Below are 19,125 nucleotides of genomic sequence, written 5' to 3' on the forward strand. Positions count from 1 at the left end.
AACAGCTGGACTGCACTCAGAGTAAGGTCATACTGTGGTATTTTTATAACATTGAGAGCAGACAAATTATAGCTCAAATATTCACATGTGAACACAGCATAGCATTCACACACTCACACGTCTCTAAGTACTGAACATTCACATTTAATTTAATAATTTTGTACATCTGTACAACAATTATAATAAAATGTTTGTAAATGTTTATGCATAATGAAATCTGGGATGATTTTAGATTTTACAGTAGCTGCTAATGCTGAATATACACTATTATGAGTTGTATGTGCCATCATTGTACACTGGTGCATGTTACTAGAAACTGCATATATAATAGTATATAATAAATCAGGGAGTAAATTTATCAAGCTGCGGGTTTGAAATAGTGGAGATGTTGCCTATAGCAACCAATCAGATTGTAGCTGTCATTTTGTAGAATGTGCTAAATAAATGATAACTAGAATCTCAATGGTTACTATAGATAGCATCTCTACTTTTTCAAACCAGCAGCTTGATAAATTTACCCCAGGAGTGCTAAAGTTTTTGGTTTGGTAACTTATATACAATAGTAGTATAAAGGTATTTACAGTATACCAAACTTATTTTCCAGGCTATCCAGATAGCCGTCTCTAGATCCATTTGCTAAAATGTATCCTATTAATTAGGATTTGCGCACGCGATTACGCGCATCTGCGCATATAAAGTGTCATTATGGTAGCACAACATCGCAGATTTCCGTGCACTCCCCTACTCACGATGTTGCAGTACCGTGCCTATGCAGCCGCACGTAATTGCGGGCACAAATCCTAATTGAATATGCCCCTATGTGTTAATTAGATTTACATTCCTTAAGACATATTAAGCTTTGGGGGATAAGTGGTGTTTTATATGTATCAATTATAATAAACTCTTGTACACAATCATACATTTTTCAAACAAATGTACGTGACACATGTAATGTAATTAATATTGCATCAAAAGCGCAGGCATAAAATGTGCATTTACTTTTTATCTTGAGTTAAACTTGTAAATACATCTACATAAAGATACTTTTATAGGGTATTTTGATGTAATTTAAAAACATAGGGTTTCCCTGTCAAAATGTGCTAGTCCCAGCCTGTTCAGCATGAGGCTGAATTTCCTAGTGGAATTGGGTCTGCAAAAAAATGCTAGTCTTTAATGTCAACATTGTTAATACCATACTAGACAGCTCTCCCGGAATGTCCGAGAGACTCCTGCATTTTGCAAGAGTCTCCCGGACTCCCGGGAGAGTGTGGCAATATCCCGGAATTAGCTCCCATACGCCGCGATTCCCGGAGAATCGCTGCATTTGGCCCCGCCCCCTGCTGTCAAATGACGCGTTTGAGTCATTACATCATGGGGGCGGGTCCAAAATTATGCACATTTTTGGAGCCTCGCCCCCATCACGCCCACCTCTCCCGGAAAGCAATTTTGTCAAGTTGGTAAGTATGGGTAATACTATGTATATATTTTAAAAAGACAAAATAATAAGACCAATGTGTATCCACACCCCTTTAGCTATGTCATGCCCCCTAAGCAATTTAATGTAAATATAACATGCTGCATGGGCAGGGGTCTAGTAAAGGAACAATAATTTTTTGTGTGAAAATAAAATTGCACTCACCTGTTTAAAGGAGTAGTTAAACTTTTAATAAATACACAATAAAGGCTGTAATGACGCTTTCAATAAATGTCACAAATATTTGATTTCATGTGTTTCCAAGAGATGAATGGGAATAAAAAATATATAGAGCTCTTTGTATAGCCTTAAGTGGGTAAATAAATTCTTTGTAATAAGCTCAGCATTCTGATTAGCCTTTAATAGTGTGTTAGGATACCACATCCACCAAGGTAATTATAAAGTGTCTTTATTAAGAAAAAAAAAAAAAATCAGGGTGAAATGTTCTCTGAATGCACAATACATAAATAACATCAGTAAAGAATTGCCAGAAGATATTGGTTATCCTAGTTATCCAATATATGTCCTCAGGATATGTCCAGGAGTTATGAATAATAACAATTCTCTGGCTTCTTGTAAAAGCAATTTGACAATTTATTTGATAACAACTACTTGTACTTATTCTACAGATTACCCACCATCTCCTTCTTCAGAAACTTTACATTTCATAAGGTTGCAAGTACCCTCTTAAAAACAAACTTCTAGCTGATGCACACAGTGAGCCTGATGCAGTTGACTGAGTGTTGGGTGTAATTTACGCTCAATAAAGCCACCCATATAATTAGCATATAAATAACATATTAATGCCCATATTCTGCCCTTTTAGGCATTTCAAGATGCACACAGCTCTGCACCTGTAGCATATATGTCAGGCATAGATGCACCCACATATGCATACACACAACCAGGTCATAAGTTAACATTTGTTTCGATAGCAAAAAAACATATTTGCTCTAAGGCTTAATAAAATACAGCATATATAATAATTCTTCTCACATACGAATTAAAGTAGCAAAAAATTATTTTTAAAATACGCCCACAGAATCAGCTTCAGAGGTGAATTTGCAATCAGACCATCAGAAGCAGTTAGCTGGTGACTGTCATTATCATCATCATCATCATCAATGTCCTATAGCAGGTGCAAGATATACGGTTCCTGATGCGTCTCTGTGCTGATCTGCCTCAGTAGCATTTGCATGACCATGCAATTACCGTACTCGGCCTATGTTAATCCAACCCTACCCTCCTCCTTCCTCCCTTTCCTGTCGTAAAGTTGTATAGATACATGCCACTCTGCACTCTTGCATATGTGGCTTGTTTTTCATTTGAAGAAAAAAAATGAATACCTTAAGGTGCTTAGAATGGCTATGGACCCTGTTCACAAATTGCAAGAGGTCTGCCACCTCTAAACAATGTAAAAATAAACAATATGCAATCGTGAAACAGTGACCACAAAACAGCTGTTAATGTAAATAATTAAACAATATTTATTAGCTACTATCAACCAATAGAAATATATTATATAAAAAGCTATTCCTAAACAAATCACATATGGATAATTAGATATTATTTGAAAATGCAACAGCATATGAAAAAAGTCCCATGAGAAATTATATCAAAGCATAACTTCAGTCCATAACTGAAATAGTCATATATGAATCACTGATTCCAAAGAATAATAATAATTGGTCCAGATCTGTGCACACCTCTCAAATAATCAGCACATTCAAAAATAGTGGGCTCTAATAAATGCAGCCACTATTGAAATCCAAATGTACTGAAAGCGCCAGCTCAATAGGCGATATAGAATCACAGTCGTTTGGGATGAAAGTCTGCTGGTATCTTACCGAATTCCTGTAGACTGTCCCGCTGGAGTAAATAGCGCCACAGCAAAGTAATCCTCTGCGAGTCAACAGGTGGTACAATATAGAATGAATTCCCCTGGTAAGTATAACCGCATTTGGCAGTTCCTGCTTCTTTTTGGAGCCGCAGCTCACTATGGATACAATGAATATTAGGGCAACAGCCGGATGTAAGGACCACAAACCACTGAGACCAACTAGCAGCTGATGGACTTGGCTTCCAAGTGATAATAAGTTGCACAGTACATGGGTCACAAAATATCCAGGCTGACGCGTTTCATCGCACAAGGCAATTTCATCAGATGCCTAAGTTAATCCACCCCTACCCTCCTCCTTCCTCCTTTTCCTGTCGTAAAGTTGTATAGATACATGCTACTCTGCACTCTTGCGTATGTGGCTTGTTTTTCATTTGACCTTCTGGGGTCACCAAGAGGTCGTCCCTTGTGAAAACACACCTAAATTATCCTAAAACACACACACTTCCAAGAAATACTCTCAAATCAAATTTAGGACAACTAACAACATTGATTACAGTTAAAATCCTAAGGTTTGCTACTTAACGTAAAAGAAAACAATGCATATGAAAGAATATAACAGTTAATTAAAGGAAGAGAATATCTTAACTCTCAGAAAAGCAAAAAGAAATGGGGCTTGTGTTGTTTGATCCACACATTTTATGAAAAAAAGCCAAGAAAGGCTATATCAGCTGTGATAGATATGCAAGGTAATTTTGTTATGATCCCTGCCATATCAATAATATCTTTAAAGATTTTTACAAATCTCTATATAACATTACATTTAACATAAGAATTGACCTCATGATTCAATGGTGCAATCCTACATACTCAGAAATACTAAACCTTATGTGATATGGCAAATTTGGATGTGGTTACCCTATGAAAAACAAGAAAATAACGCAATAAAGTTATTGAAAGCTTCTGCCTCAGATAATTTCCCAATGCACTATTAAAAAATATATATTTTTTAATGTTTCCACATTTAGTCAGGTTTTCAGTAATGCAGGGAGTCTAATTTCACCCTGATACCATACACTTAAAAATGATTGTAAAAGACACAACCATTTATTTCCTGGCAAGATTGATCCAGATCAAGTGGGATTAGTCCTGTTAAAACAAATTTTGGACAACACTAAAAAAGCCATTGATCTCATTCACCACATGAACTGAAACTGCCCTCTGTGATCCTTGCATTGGATGCAGAGAAGGCATTTGACAGATTTTCTTAGATTTTTATGCTGTAGGTACCTAAGGCCTTCAGATTGAGAGGTGATTGAGAGGTGATTGAGAGGTAAATTCCTCCATATTATTAATGTTAATGGTAGTAGTGCTTCCCCTCTCCAACTATGTGCAAAACATATTAGAGCTTAACTATCGCTCCCCATTAATTAGCAACATCAACCATAGCTTAGAATCCAGTGAATCACTATACATAAAGTATAAATGTACCTGTTTATTGTTTCTTTTCCAGACTTACAGTGCAGTTTTGTAATTCTCTGCAGACATTCAGTAATCATTTTATATTTAGCGGTAAAACCCCCAGGATAACGCAATCAACTCTCGCTAAACCAGCAACCTCAGGAATACTAGGTTTACCTATTTTTCATAAATATTACCATGCAGTACAACAAAGTCATGTCATGTAATGGCATTCAAAACCCGAGTAAAGAAATTGGTGGATATTGAAAATGCCTTTCTGGGAGAAGATCAATTGGATTTTCTTCCTTGGTTAGCCAGATTATACTACCCCCATTTCTGAGCTACTGCAATGACTCATTTTTCTGTAAAATGTAAAAGGCTGTGTGGCCTTTCTCCCATCAAGGAACAGAGCTAAATGTACCTGATTCATCCGTTATTCTCTTTTCATTAATCCCTAGTTTTGCATTGCTCCATAAAACTAGATGCACTAGTGTGCCTATTTACTATTTAGCAAGAAGCACTCTCACTCCATCCAACTACTCCCATTGGCTTTTCTTCCTCCACAGAGGTTACCAGCTTGCTCCACCAATCCCTGCAGATATCAATGCACACCAGTGCACAATTAATGCACAGCATTCCTAATGAGGATTTGCACTGTGGTTTGGCCATTATCTGCTTCAAAAGTTATCTAAACTAAGTTTAAAAATATGGACCTCTTTCATCATCATCATCATCATCATTTATTTATATAGCGCCAACATATTCCGTAGCGCTTTACAATTGGGGACAAACGTAATAAACTAATAAACAAACTGGGTAAAACAGACAAAGAGGTGAGAAGGCCCTGCTCGCAAGCTTACAATCTATGGGACAATGGGAGATTGACACATGAGGTTAAGTATACATTTTGCATCTTGGCCCAGCCAGACTGCAAAGGTAGGGTGACTCATAAGCTAAATGATCCTGTCACACAACAATGTTATTCCGGGGGTAGTTGTCTTGTGTGAAATTGTGTAACAGGCTAAAGGTAGTGAGGTTAAGATGGTGGTTGAGGAATATTATAAGCTTGTCTGAATAGGTAGGTTTTCAGAGAACGCTTGAAAGTTTGTAGAACAGAGGAGAGTCTTATTGTGCGAGGGAGAGAGTTCCATAGAGTGGGTGCAGCCCGAAAAAAGTCCTGTAACCGGGAATGGGAGGATGTAATGAGGGTGGATGAGAGACGCAGATCTTTGCAGAACGGAGTTGCCGAGTTGGGAGATATTTTGAGACAAGAGAGGAGATGTATGTTGGTGCAGCTTTGTTGATGGCCTTGTAGGTTAGTAAAAGTATTTTATATTGGATTCGGTAGAAGACAGGCAGCCAGTGTAGAGACATACAGAGTGATTCAACAGAGGAATAGCTATTTGCAAGGAAAATCAGTCTTGCCGAAGCATGTAAAATAGATTTTAGGGGTTTGAGTCTGTTTTTGGGAAGACCAGTAAGGAGGGAATTGCAATAGTCAATGCGGGAGATGATTAGTGCATGAATTAAGGTTTTAGCAGTGTCTTGTGTGAGATATGTGCGGATTCTGGAAATGTTCTTTAGATGTATGTAACATAATTTAGATATCGAGTCAATGTGGGGAACAAAGGATAGGCGTGAATCAAGGATTACACCTAGGCAGCGAGCTTGTGGGGTGGGATTTATGGTCATGTTATCAACAGAGATAGAAATGTCAGGTATGCTCTTGTTGGCGGGTGGGAATATTATTAACTCTGTTTTAGAAAGATTAAGTTTGAGTTGACGAGAGGCCATCCAAGATGAAATGGCAGAAAGACAGTCAGTTACACGGGACAACACAGATGTCGAGATATCAGGAGAGGATAGATAGATTTGGGTATCATCCGCATAGAGATGATACTGAAAGCCAAAGGAACTTATTAGATTTCCAAGAGAAGCGGTATAGATAGAGAACAGCAGAGGACCTAGCACCGAGCCTTGTGGTACTCCAACTGATAGGGGAAGCGGAGCAGAGGTGGCTCCAGAGAAATTAACAGTGAAAGAGCGATTAGAGAGGTAAGATGAGAACCAGGATAGAACTGTGTCTTGAAGACCTAGGGATTGCAGTGTTTGTATGAGAAGAGAGTGGTCAACGGTGTCAAATGCAGCCGAGAGATCAAGGAGAATTAGGAGAGAGTAATGGCGTTCAGTCTTAGCAGTGATCAGATCATTAACAACCTTGGTCAGCGCAGTCTCTGTGGAGTGTTGAGAACGAAAGCCAGACTGAAGAGGATCCAACAGGTTGTTTGCGGAAAGAAAGCGTGTGAGGCGAGTGTAGGCAAGTCTCTCTAGAAGCTTGGAGGGGCAAGGGAGCTGAGAGATGGGACGGTAATTTGAGAGAGAGTTTGGGTCGGAGTTTTGTTTTTTTAGAATAGGAGTAATCACTGCATGCTTGTATAGTGATGGAAAGATGCCAGTAGAGAGTGAGAGATTACAGATTTGAGTTAGAGGTGAAATGAGCACAGAAGACAGGGATCTACCAATTTGCGAGGGAATAGGATCAAGAGGACAGGAGGTAGAGTAGGAAGATAAGAAGAGCGTAGAAATTTCCTCTTCATTTGTGGGGTCAAATGAAGAAAGGGTGTCAGAGGGTAGTGGGAAGGAAATGAGCTGATGGCTTGTTGAGGAAGAGGATACCATTTCTAGTCTGATCTTGTCAATCTTGTCCTTGAAGTAGGAAGCAAGATCCTGAGCACTGATAGTAGATGGAGGGTTCGGGGTGGGAGGATTGAGAAGATGATTAAATGTATTGAAAAGGCGTTTGGGGTTAGAAGCCTGAGCATAGATAAGAGATTGAAAGTATGTTTGTTTTGCAGTGTCCAGAGCATTTCGATAGGAGTGGTAGACAGAAGTATATGTGAAGAAGTCATTAGAGCTTCGAGATTTACGCCAGTGACGTTCTGCTTTACGGGACAGTTTTTGAAGATTTCGTGTTGCTTTGGTGTGCCACGGTTGACATCGAAGTCGACGTGTAGTATGAAGTGTCGCTGGAGCCACTTGATCAAGGGCCGTTGCTAAGGTTAGGTGAAAATGAGGTACTGCCATCTCAGGGGATGAGAATGTAGAGATAGGGGAGAGAAGGTGTTGGAGAGAGGTGGAAAATTGTTGAAGATTAATAGAATTAAGATTTCTACGAGTATGAGGAGGCTTGGTTGAGTCAGACAGTAGAGAGGTTAGAGCAGTGGGGGTGAGAGTGTAGCTGATAAGGTGATGATCCGAGAGGGGGAAGGGTGTATTAATAAAATTAGAAACTGAGCATAGTCTAGAGAAAACAAGATCAAGGCAGTGGCCATCCTTATGAGTAGATGATTCAATCCACTGGGAGAGGTCAAGTGAGGATGTTAGAGAGAGTAGTTTGGAAGCAGCTTTGGAAGGTGGGTTATCAATGGGGATGTTGAAGTCACCCATGATGATGGTGGGGATGTCTGAAGATAAGAAGTGAGGGAGCCATGCAGAGAAATCCTCAATAAATTGTTGGTGTGCTCCAGGGGGACGATAGATCACCGCAACACGTAGGGAGAATGGATTAAAAATGCGAATAGCATGTACTTCAAAAGATGTGAACGTGAGTGATGGGACATTTGGTAGAACTGTGTATGTGCACTGTGGGGAGAGAAGTAGTCCAACCCCACCTCCTTGTCTGCCTTCAGGTCTGGAGGTGTGGGTGAGATGGAGGCCACCATGTGAAAGTGCTGCAGGTGAGGCAGTGTCTGATTGCATAAGCCATGTTTCTGTTATTGCCAGAAGGTTGAGGTTTTTTGAGAGGAAGAGATCATGAACGGAGGTAAGTTTGTTACAAACAGAGCGTGCATTCCAAAGGGCACATTTAAAGGACTTGGGAAGAGAGGGGAGACAGGTGATGTGTTTGAGGTTTGCTATAGAACGGTAGTGTTCTGATGTATGTGTGTGTGAGGAGTGTGGGGGACCTGGATTAGGTGATATATCACCAGCTAATAGAAGCAGAGTGAGCGAAAGATAGGCAAGGGGATTGTAAGATGTGTGGCCTTTTATTTTCTGGCGACAGGTGGAGGCTGTACTTGTTAGAGATAATAAATAGGACAACAGTTCATGGGTGTTAAATAGAGGTGAGTGGAGTAATGCAGGTGCAATATGAACAAATTTGTGTGTTGGTGGAGGGGTGAAAGATGACACAGTCCTAAAGATCATGCCATGAAATGAGACTAAGAAAAGCAATTTGTGAAACATTGTGATAAAAGGGGTAAAAGCAAAAAGCAAGGGTATTTTAAGAATTACCTCTTAGCAGTATTCCATATAAATAGACAAGTAGTGCTGAAATAGGCTGTGGCAGATGTTGCTTATTGCTGGGAGTAAAAGCAAGTCAAATGTAGTCCAATGTTTGTCCAACTGTGTTGTCTAACTGTGCATTTTCGTCCACTTTGTGAGAAAATCCCACTTAGTGTAGAAATCACACACGTCTAACCCCACATACGTCTCCCCATAGACTGACATGACTGAATTTACATTTTGGCTCCTTCTGACCTTGGACAAGTGACACTTGTTTAACCAAAAATAAATTATAAGCTCTACTGGACAGCAAAATTGTTGAAAATGCACCATACACATGAATGTGCGAAACATTAAGTGCTATACATTAGTAGGACAGAGACCTTCATCTAAAATACATTTGTCACCTTGGGCAGTTGGACATTTTAACACCACATTTCTCAGGTTTGGCACATTCTGATGATCAAATCACCTGTGTGGCATTAGCTTTAATCACAAATGGCATAGAACATTCCGTATGAATAATGTCACGAAAATACAGAAATATGATTTATTTATAACATTTACCTGGTACCTTCTCTACTTTGACAAACATACAGATGATATGTTGTTTAAACAATGCATACTTTTAAAAGTAAATGAAACCTAAATTTTTCAGCATTAATTTTGTATATTGTGTTGACAGGATGCTTTACAGATGGATACTATTACGAAGATAAATCAACAAGGAAAGACAACTGCAATTACTGGTAATGTCTATGTCCTTAATATTTCATCATATGTTTGCTTTGATATTTATACGGCCTATCAAATATACAGTTGCTTGCAGCATCCTAAAAACTCAATAGATTTGACTGTATTACAAATGACACACAGAGATTGTTCCAGACATCATATTTTTTGCTCGTAAAGTACATTTTAAAATTCATTATTCATTATTTGTCTGCAGATTTATAAAAACACACAAAAGCAAAACACAACTGGAAAATGCTGCTTGTATAAGTATTCAATCCAAAGCAGACTAGTACTTGGTAGAATCTCCTTTGGCTGCAATAACAGCTTTAAGTCTGTGGGATAAGTTGCTACCAGGTTAGCACACTGTTTGGAAGAGTTTTTTGCCCATTCTTCCTTGCAGATTTACTCAAGGTTTTTCAGGTTGGTTGGATGCTGCTCGTTTACTGCAACTTTCAAATAGTGCCACGGATTCTCTATTGAATTGAGATCTGGACTAATTATGCCTCTATGATTTTTCAATAGATGCATATTTTTTATTATATAGGGCTATTATCTAATTCCAGAACATATTAAGCTGAGGTCCGAGCTCTGTGTGCTCTATATTGCCATGATCTGAGGTCTGTTAACACAATTCTCCTATTTCTCAAGTGGAGCTTTAGGGCTTTTGTGGCACAGAGAATCAGGTGGAGAGGGAAGATGTGTGGGTAATTTTACAATGGGGATTGGTCCCACTTGTATTTTGTCGCTGTACAGTATAGCCAAGTATTATATACTAGTGGGCTCACATAGAGTGGTCCCCATGTGTGCTCAGAATGTACGTAGAGAAGAGTGCATGTGCACTTGTCACTCATCCCATAAACAGTGAACACACACCGGAAAACACTTGTGATTGTCTAGCAGAAAAGGGCAGTATCATTGACTCCTGTCTTTGATCAATTATCAGCAGTTGTTTGTTGTATGCATCTGAGTAATTTTCATATAGGGCCTTTTTAGTTGTTTGTTTTTTTTCCATTTGGATTACAACTGATTAAGAACAAAAAAAAACCCAATATGCTAGGGCATCGATGTCTAGAAAACTTCTCCTACACACCCTTCCCCCCATTGGCCTTCATGACGCAGTTCTTTCCTGGTTCACTTCCTACCTATCGAACCACTCCTTTACTGTTTCATCCTCCCCTCCACTCCCGCTATCTGTTGGGATCCCACAAGACTCTGTTCTTTACTTTTTTCATTGTACACCTCTTCTCTCGGGGCACTAATTTGCTCATTCGGCCTCCAATACCACCATTACACTGATGATACCCAAACCATATCTCTTCCCCTGACCTCTCCCCTTCTGTACTATCTCGTGTAACCAACTGTCTTTCTGCTATCTCCACATGGATGTCCCAATGCTACCTAAAGCTCAATATGTCCAAAACAGAGCTTATTATCTTCCCTCCTGCCAGAGTCTCCACCTGCCCTCAAATCTACCTCACTGTCTATAACACCACAATTTCTTCAGTCTCCCAAGCCCGCTGCCTTGGTGTCACATTCTTTATTCCTCACATCCAGACTCTCTCCCAGTCCTGTCGACTCTACCTTAAAAACATTGCCAAAGCACACCCTTATCTTACTCAACATGCTACCAAAACGCTTATTCATTCTCTCATCATCTCCTGTCTTGACTATTGCAACCTCCTGCTATCTGGCATTCCTGACACCCATATATCCACACTTCAATCCACTCTAAATATTGCTGTAAGACTGATCTTTCTCTCTGACCACTCCACATCTGCTGCACCACTTTGCAAATCCCTACACTGGCTCCCTGTGTCCTACAGAATCAAATTCAAATTACTCACCTTTACCTACAAAACCCTCAACAATACTACCCCTGCATACATCTCTGCACTTTTAGGGTACCCTGAGGACTGGGTTTTGGAAACAATGTTGTGGGCTGTTTATCTTAGATCTTAGTAAAATATTAAAATGTGCCGGCAGTTACTGATTGGTTAAATAACTTCATTATTAGTGCAAATTGAGGACTATTGGTATGAACGCTAACTAGGATTATAGCATACACAGGAGTATCGTGATCTTACATTTTACTAGAATAATAGAGTATCAGAGCTACTGGTCTGAAGTCTGACTTGTAGAATAGTACATACTAGACCAGTGTTGGCTAACCTGTGACACTCCAGGTGTTGTGAAACTACAAGTCCCAGCATACCCTTCCAGCAATAAGCTGCTATTTATTAGCAAAGAATGCTGGGACTTGTAGTTTCATAAACACCTGGAGTGTCACAGGTTAGCCAACAATGTACTAGACTGATTTTGTAATGACAGAATTAGTAATGGATACTAGAGTCTAATTATCTGAGGATTACATTGATCTTACTAAAGGTAACTGGAAATTTGAAAAAAACATTTATACTGTACAATTGGAGGACAATTTTTTGGTACATAGCAAGAATGGGTGCCCTCCAAACCAGGAAGTACCATATTTGACTATATTGCTAACTGTGCCTGCTCCTTTGCAGCAGTGTTGAGCAGTTAGATGGAAATGACAAGATCAAATTTCCCGAATGACAAGTGCTCATTAGCGTTGGCTGTCTAAAATAATGTTGTGCATATTAACACTGTTAAATGTAAATTATGTTCCATGCAATTTAATGAGTGATGTATAGTATATATAAATTCACATTGTTGCTTCCACTGCCTATTTCCATCAGTAACTATTATCTATAAAATACATCTACTTCAACTTTTCTGCCTAATTTTATACTTTGGCAAGCAGAGACAGCTAATATTTCCAACTTTTGATTTACTTTGTCAGAATGGTGGGAAGGATTACTCAATTAAATGAAAATAAAAAAAACACATAGGAAAGATGAACATTATGAATTTACATGTACTTTAATGAATGCAAAATGTGCATTAACAGATAACAATTGCTGTATGATGTACAGGAAAAACAATGCTTCTTATTGCCAACTTGAATATGTAAATTGTTCCATATGACTCAATGTATTCTATTTCATGCTGTTCTATCCACTATTGTTCATCCAAAACAAGTAATTTACAGGGAGGCTATATGGATTGTGTTTTTTAATTACTATAGTGAAAATCTTTATGCATTATATATTGACAACTTACATGTGACCTTGTGCTTTTACTCTTCTAGCCAAGTAAAACAATTTAATTACCCTAAATTAAATAAGACTAGAATGTTTAACAATAATTCAGTAACAGTAGATTCTCTTTATAGTATTTTTTGTGGGTGGGTTGTCTTCATTATCATCTATTTATTTATATAGTGCAACTAATTCCGCAACGCTGTACAGAGAATATTTGTCACTCACACCAGTTCCTGCCCCATTGGAGCTTACAGTCTACATTCCTAACAAACACACAGACTAGGGTCAATTTGTTAGCAGTCAATTAACCTACCAGTATGTTTTTGGAGAGTTGGAGGAAACTGGAGCACCTGGAGGAAACCCACGCAAACACAGGGAGAACATACAAACACCACACAGATGGTCGGAAATCAAACTCATGACCCCAGTGCTGAGAGGCAGAAGTGCTAACCACTAAGCCACTGTGCTGCCCACTCAGTTATGATTATCTTATTATCTTATTATTATATTTTCCATTATACATTTCTTCTATTTGTGATTTTGCTTTAGCTATCTCATAATATACAATTTGACATGATTAGTCCTTTTTCACTTTACCACTCTGTTTTAAACGCCTAATCTCTGTAAATTTTTCTCATATTTAGTGCATATGATCCAGCTCTGGGAATGTGTCCTCTTACAGCCTGGGCAAACATTTCTTGCTTCTGATCTACATTTTCCCATGTCTCATCACTAATTACACTCTCCACATTTTTTTCTTCCTTAGATTGCAAGCTTATGTAGATAGATACTTCAATTCTCATGTTTCAGTTCATGTTTACTGTTGCATTACAATTTCTCGTATTGCACAGAACTATGAATATGTTGGCAACTTTTAAATACTTAATAATCATCATAATAATAATTCGGGGTCAGAAAATGAAGCCATCAAACAGGATAAACATACAAATGGAAATAAAAAAATTTGCAGTATTAAATTATTAGTTAATGTTGAACTAATTTTAACTTTCAGTATGTAATGCAAAAAATATCAAGACAAATGCCATGTGAAAAACGGTAAAAATATATCTAACAAAACATAAATGCAAAAAAATAAGGATTGTGACAGATTTGATTTCAGGGCCAAAATGTTTTAACCAAGCAAGCAGTGTAGCTGGATGAGGCAATGACACAGACATCTCTACATTGCCATTGCACAGCAAACATCCTTTTTCCCAAAAATCACCCATGCACATAAATTAACTTTTGCACAGAGACCCAACACTGGCACAAATCCTTTTTTGCAAAGAGACAATAATATTGAACAAAGACCTACCAATATACAAAGATCTCCCTGTAATACAGAGAAACACCTTGCAAAGATTCCCTCCTTAAACACCACGATCCCCCAATTACTCTTTTCCTATTCAGTCTCCTCTGAACTCAAGTTGAGTCTCTGGGCCTGATTCATTAAGGGATGCAAAACAAACGTATTGTGCTTTTTTTTTAAAAAAAAATTGCAAGTCATGAAGAATGATCAGATGTTTTGCAATTAATTTCAAAGGCCCTCTTTACCATGACAATGACCTTTATCTCAAAAACAACATTTCCACTGCATTTCAGCTCTGCCACAAAAGGACTAGCTGACATCAGGGGGTAAATACATTAACCTCCGATTTCTTCAATCCCCGCGAGTTCGGCGTCTTCGGCGCTTAAATTTAAAGCGGCGCTGCCTTGTAAAGGGAAGTTTCCCTTTACAAGACAGCGCGGCTTTAAATTTAAGCGCCGAAGACGCCGAACTCGCGGGGGTTGAAGAAACCGGAGATTAATACATTTACCCCCAGGTCAGTGATTCTTTCGTTAACACAGGTGAGAGTATTGAGAAGGACAAGACTGAAGACCACTGTATCATGCTGATTGAGTTAAAATAACAGACTGGAAGCTTTAAAAGGAGGGTGGTGCTTGAAGTCATTGTTCTTCCTCTGTTCACCATGGTTATATGCAAGGAAACACGTGCAGCATGATTGTTTTGCACAAAAAGGGCTTTACAGGCAAGGACATTGCTGCTAGTAAGATTTGACTAAATCAACCATTTATTGGATCATCAACAACGTCAAGGAGAGAGGTTCAATAGTTGTAAAGAAGGCTTCAGGGAACCCAAGAACATCCAGCAAGCGCCAGGACCATCCCCTAAAGTTGATTCAGTTGCGGGACCGGGGCAACACCAGTGTAGCGCTTGCTCAGGAATGGCAGCAGGCAGGTGTGCCTGCATCTGCATGCACAGTGAGGCAAAAACTTTTTGAGGATGGCCTGATGTCTAGAAGGCCAGCAAAGAAGCCACTTCTCTCCAGGAAAAACAATCTGCGATCAAAACATCAAAATTTTGGGTCCATGGCCAGGAAACTCCCCAGACCTTAATCCAATTGAGAACTTGTGGTCAATCCTCAAGAGGTGGGTTGACAAACAAAAACCCACAAATTCTGACAAACTCCAAGTATTGATTAGGCAAGAATGGGCGGCCATCAGTCAGTATGTGGCACAGAAGTTGATTGACTGCATGCCAGGGCGAATTGCAGAGGTCTACAAAAAGAAGGGTCAACACTGCAAATATTGACTCTTTGCATAAACTTAATGCAATTGTCAATAAAAGCCCTTGACACTTATGAAAGGCTTGTAATTTTACTTCAGTATACCATAGCAATATCTGACAAAAAGCTTTAAAAACACTGAAGCAGCAAACTTTGTGAAAACCAATGCCTGTGTAATTCTCAAAACTTTTGGCCATGATCGTAGTGCTGAGGTCAATAAATGCCATGTCTATGTGAGAGCAGGTGTTGAGAAGTGGCAAATGTTTTTATATATGAGTATCAATATATGTATTGATGCCAAGCATCAATATTAGAGATACTCGGGATTGTTTTTCTGAAAACTGAGGTCACCCAAACTTAGGAGATCCGAGTAGGCTTGTGAGCCGGCTCAGTACTTTTGCGCATCCTCGGATTGAATCAAGGCAAAATGTCATCATTGCCTTGTTGGATCAAGCGGGTTTTGGATTCCATAAGTACCTCCCTCCCCAGGAGATCCAGCACCATTGCTAACACAGAAACAGGGGTAGCAGTGTTCTGGTCACTCTTCATTCTCCAGTGACATTGCTCAGTGCCATTGCTCACACAGAAACATGGGTAGCAGTGTTCCTGTCACTCTCCAATCCCCAATGCCATTGCTCAGTACCATTGCTCATACAGAAGCAGGAGGGGTAGTAGTGTTCTTGTCACTTGACAAAAATTGATTGGAAATTACTGGAAATTAATGTTCTTGAGGTTAATAATAATGTAGGAACAAAACAAGAGCTAAATTATGTGATTTTAGAAAAAAAATAGGGATTTTAGAATAAAAATTGGGATCCAAAACCAAAACCAAAACACATGAGGGCGGTTTTGCAAAAACCAAAACCAAAACACAAAGTTAATCCAGATCCAGAACCAAAACCAAGACATGGGGGTCAGTGAACAACTCTAATCAATATGCGTGTGATTGAAGACATTTTAGGAATAAGAGGTCTATCCTGTTTAGGTTCTAGATGAACTTGAGAGACTTGTGACACTAGACAGAAATTGGAAAAGTAAGCAGTATGTCTCACATTGAGGCTTCATAATAGGTGATTGGTCTTTTGTCCATTGTTCTTCTGGGGCAATAGGAGTGATATTGTGTAGTAAAATGGCTGTGCCCTTTTTATGCAATCTGTATTTGTGTAAAAGCATGTGGTAGGCTTTGCTTGTTAGCACTGGATGTGAATGAGCAAAGCTTGAAGAATTGTAATGCTATAGTAGACTTCTGCTGGTGGTTGAGCCCATTAAAATTCATAGATAGAATTCACATGGCAGATTTGGTGGTGGAATAAGCAGCATATAAATTGCGAGATTGTGCAATGTCATTCTCCTGCTTGGTAAGTTCATGAAGAGGGCAGGTGGGATGGAATTTATTAGCATGAGAAGGGAGCAAGGGTATTGGTGTGATTTAAAATAAGGGACTCCATTCTATGGTAAACCAATAGGCATATTCTGTACACCTGTGGTGAGTACAGGGAAGTGGCCAGCATCCAGCATGGGACAAGGGGAGTTCCAAAATGTAAATATCAAGTCTACATAATATTACAGTATAACCTGAGGTCCTTGACCCTGTGGGAGGAACACTGTACTAAACAAACTAGCTGTTGGACCCACATCCAGCATCCCAAATTCTTGTACACATATCACAGAAGAACATTAGAACTAACAATATATAAATATAAAAAAAAATTTATATGTTAGAACCAGTGCAAAATATAACTGTATATATGCCTTTGAGTGGAAGAAAAGTATATACTAAACCATTAGGAAAATGATACTGCTAAGAACTATTAATATAAAGTGTCCTTATGTGGTGGTACGGAAAATGTAACTTAAGGGAATTTGAGTGTTTTACAATGAAGGTACTAGGAGAAGTGGTGGTATGGTATACCACTGTATACCAGCTCACTTCCACCACTGGCCAATTGTATACCTCATTACTCATAAGATCATAGTTCTGATATCTCAAAATGGCCAGAAGAACTTCCTTCCCTTCAAACACTTGATATTCTAGCAACCCTTTCACAGTCAGTCGAGTTTCTCACAGCAACAACATTTAGAGAAATAATCTATAAAATATTATATAGAGGTTACATCCTGCAGCAGTGGATTCATCCAGTCACACCTGAGGATCTGTCTGTACCCAGACTGGGTGGTGTTTCTGGAGTTAGGCTGGTGACTAGATTCACAAAGCTGTGTGGTCTGATTATGTTTCTTTGCAATTAAATGAAAGGATAGGTACAGGTGGTGATGAACTAGCAGAGGAGACCAGACAGGAACTGAAATGCTGAACCCGTAATGGAACCAAACAGCTGGAAACCGGAATGCTGGAAACCGGAATGCTGGAACCGGAATGTAACCGTATTGCTGGAACCAGAATGCTGGATACTGGAACCGGAACAGAACCAAAATGGAACCGGAATGCTGGAACCGGAATGAAACCAGAATGCTGAATGACGAAACTGGAAAAGAACCTGAATGGAACTGGAATGGAACCGCAATGCAGACTGTATGAGCTGGAAGGATAGAAAGACTGCAGCCTGCTGGGAACCAGATTGGCGTTTGGAAATACAACGTTGCACTGGCAACAGGTAAGGGCTCCAGGAAGTCATTTTATAGTACTTCTTGATTCCTGATTGGAGACTGCGGTCAGCTCGGCAGAAGAAGCACTCTAAATTGCTGAGATGGATCAGGTGACTATATCCAAGATGGCAGCTCCCAGGAACTGGTTTTGGAGGGAAACCTGGAGAGGAGGCTGCTATCCCCTGATTGGCTGAAAGGAATCATGTGACCAAATTCAAGATGGCAGCGCCCATACCCTGATTCTAGAGGGATCTCTGGAGTGGAGACAGACTGGGCAGCATCTTGCAGAGAGATCTGAAATCAGCAGAGCCTGGGGACCACAGGGACAGCTTGGAAAGACAGCGGAGAGGTAAGTGAGAGGACCTGAGAGTCTGGTGTGTGACACATCCTAAATGAAGAACAAGAGAGAAAAAGTAATGATCTTATGGGGCACTCGAATGGACTAGAACGTATCTGAAAATTACTGTTAAATAAATCTTTATTTAATCAACTTATCATAAAATTTCTAATAGCGAAATATTAAAAGGTGTATATAGAATGTATTTGAGAAAAAAATTGAACTGGTAAAATAATTCTATTTTACCAGTTCAATTTTTTTCTCAAATACATTCTATATACACCTTTTAATATTTCGCTATTAGAAATTTTATGATAAGTTGATTAAATAAAGATTTATTTAACAGTAATTTTCAGATACGTTCTAGTCCATTCGAGTGCCCCATAAGATCATTACTTTTTCTCTCTTGTTCTTCATTTGTGGTCACTAATATTTATGATCGGGTGCACCCTTCCCATAAATGGATAGCCATTTACTATCCTAGCCTTATTAGAGTGTCTATTAGAGGGAAGTGTAATTGGACCACCTGGTGCGGTCTTTTTTCTTTTTGCTGTGTGACACATCCTATTCTGCTTTCACTGTCAGTGTTCATAGACAAATTATTTTTTATCCTCAGAATAGAAGTAGCAGAAACTTTTTAATTTTTTCTTGATTTGGTAGTTTCATTGAAACCCTACCCAGCATCACCAAATCAAGATTCAACTTCG

At 39.1% G+C, this 19,125-nt stretch overlaps 1 protein-coding gene across 1 annotated transcript in view; it reads left to right on the forward strand.

Moving 5' to 3' along the window:
• The first annotated feature begins 3,405 nt into the window (after positions 1–3,405).
• TINAG (tubulointerstitial nephritis antigen) overlaps positions 3,406–19,125 on the forward strand; it is a 122,540-nt gene continuing 106,820 nt past the window's right edge. Inside the window, exons 1-2 of the mRNA XM_075200902.1 lie at positions 3,406–3,418; positions 9,742–9,805. Of these exons, the coding sequence (XP_075057003.1) occupies positions 3,406–3,418; positions 9,742–9,805 (77 nt within the window). The remainder of the gene's footprint in view (positions 3,419–9,741; positions 9,806–19,125) is intronic.

Source organism: Mixophyes fleayi, chromosome 3, assembly GCF_038048845.1.
Source record: "Mixophyes fleayi isolate aMixFle1 chromosome 3, aMixFle1.hap1, whole genome shotgun sequence".
Classification (NCBI taxonomy): Eukaryota; Metazoa; Chordata; class Amphibia; order Anura; family Limnodynastidae; genus Mixophyes; species Mixophyes fleayi.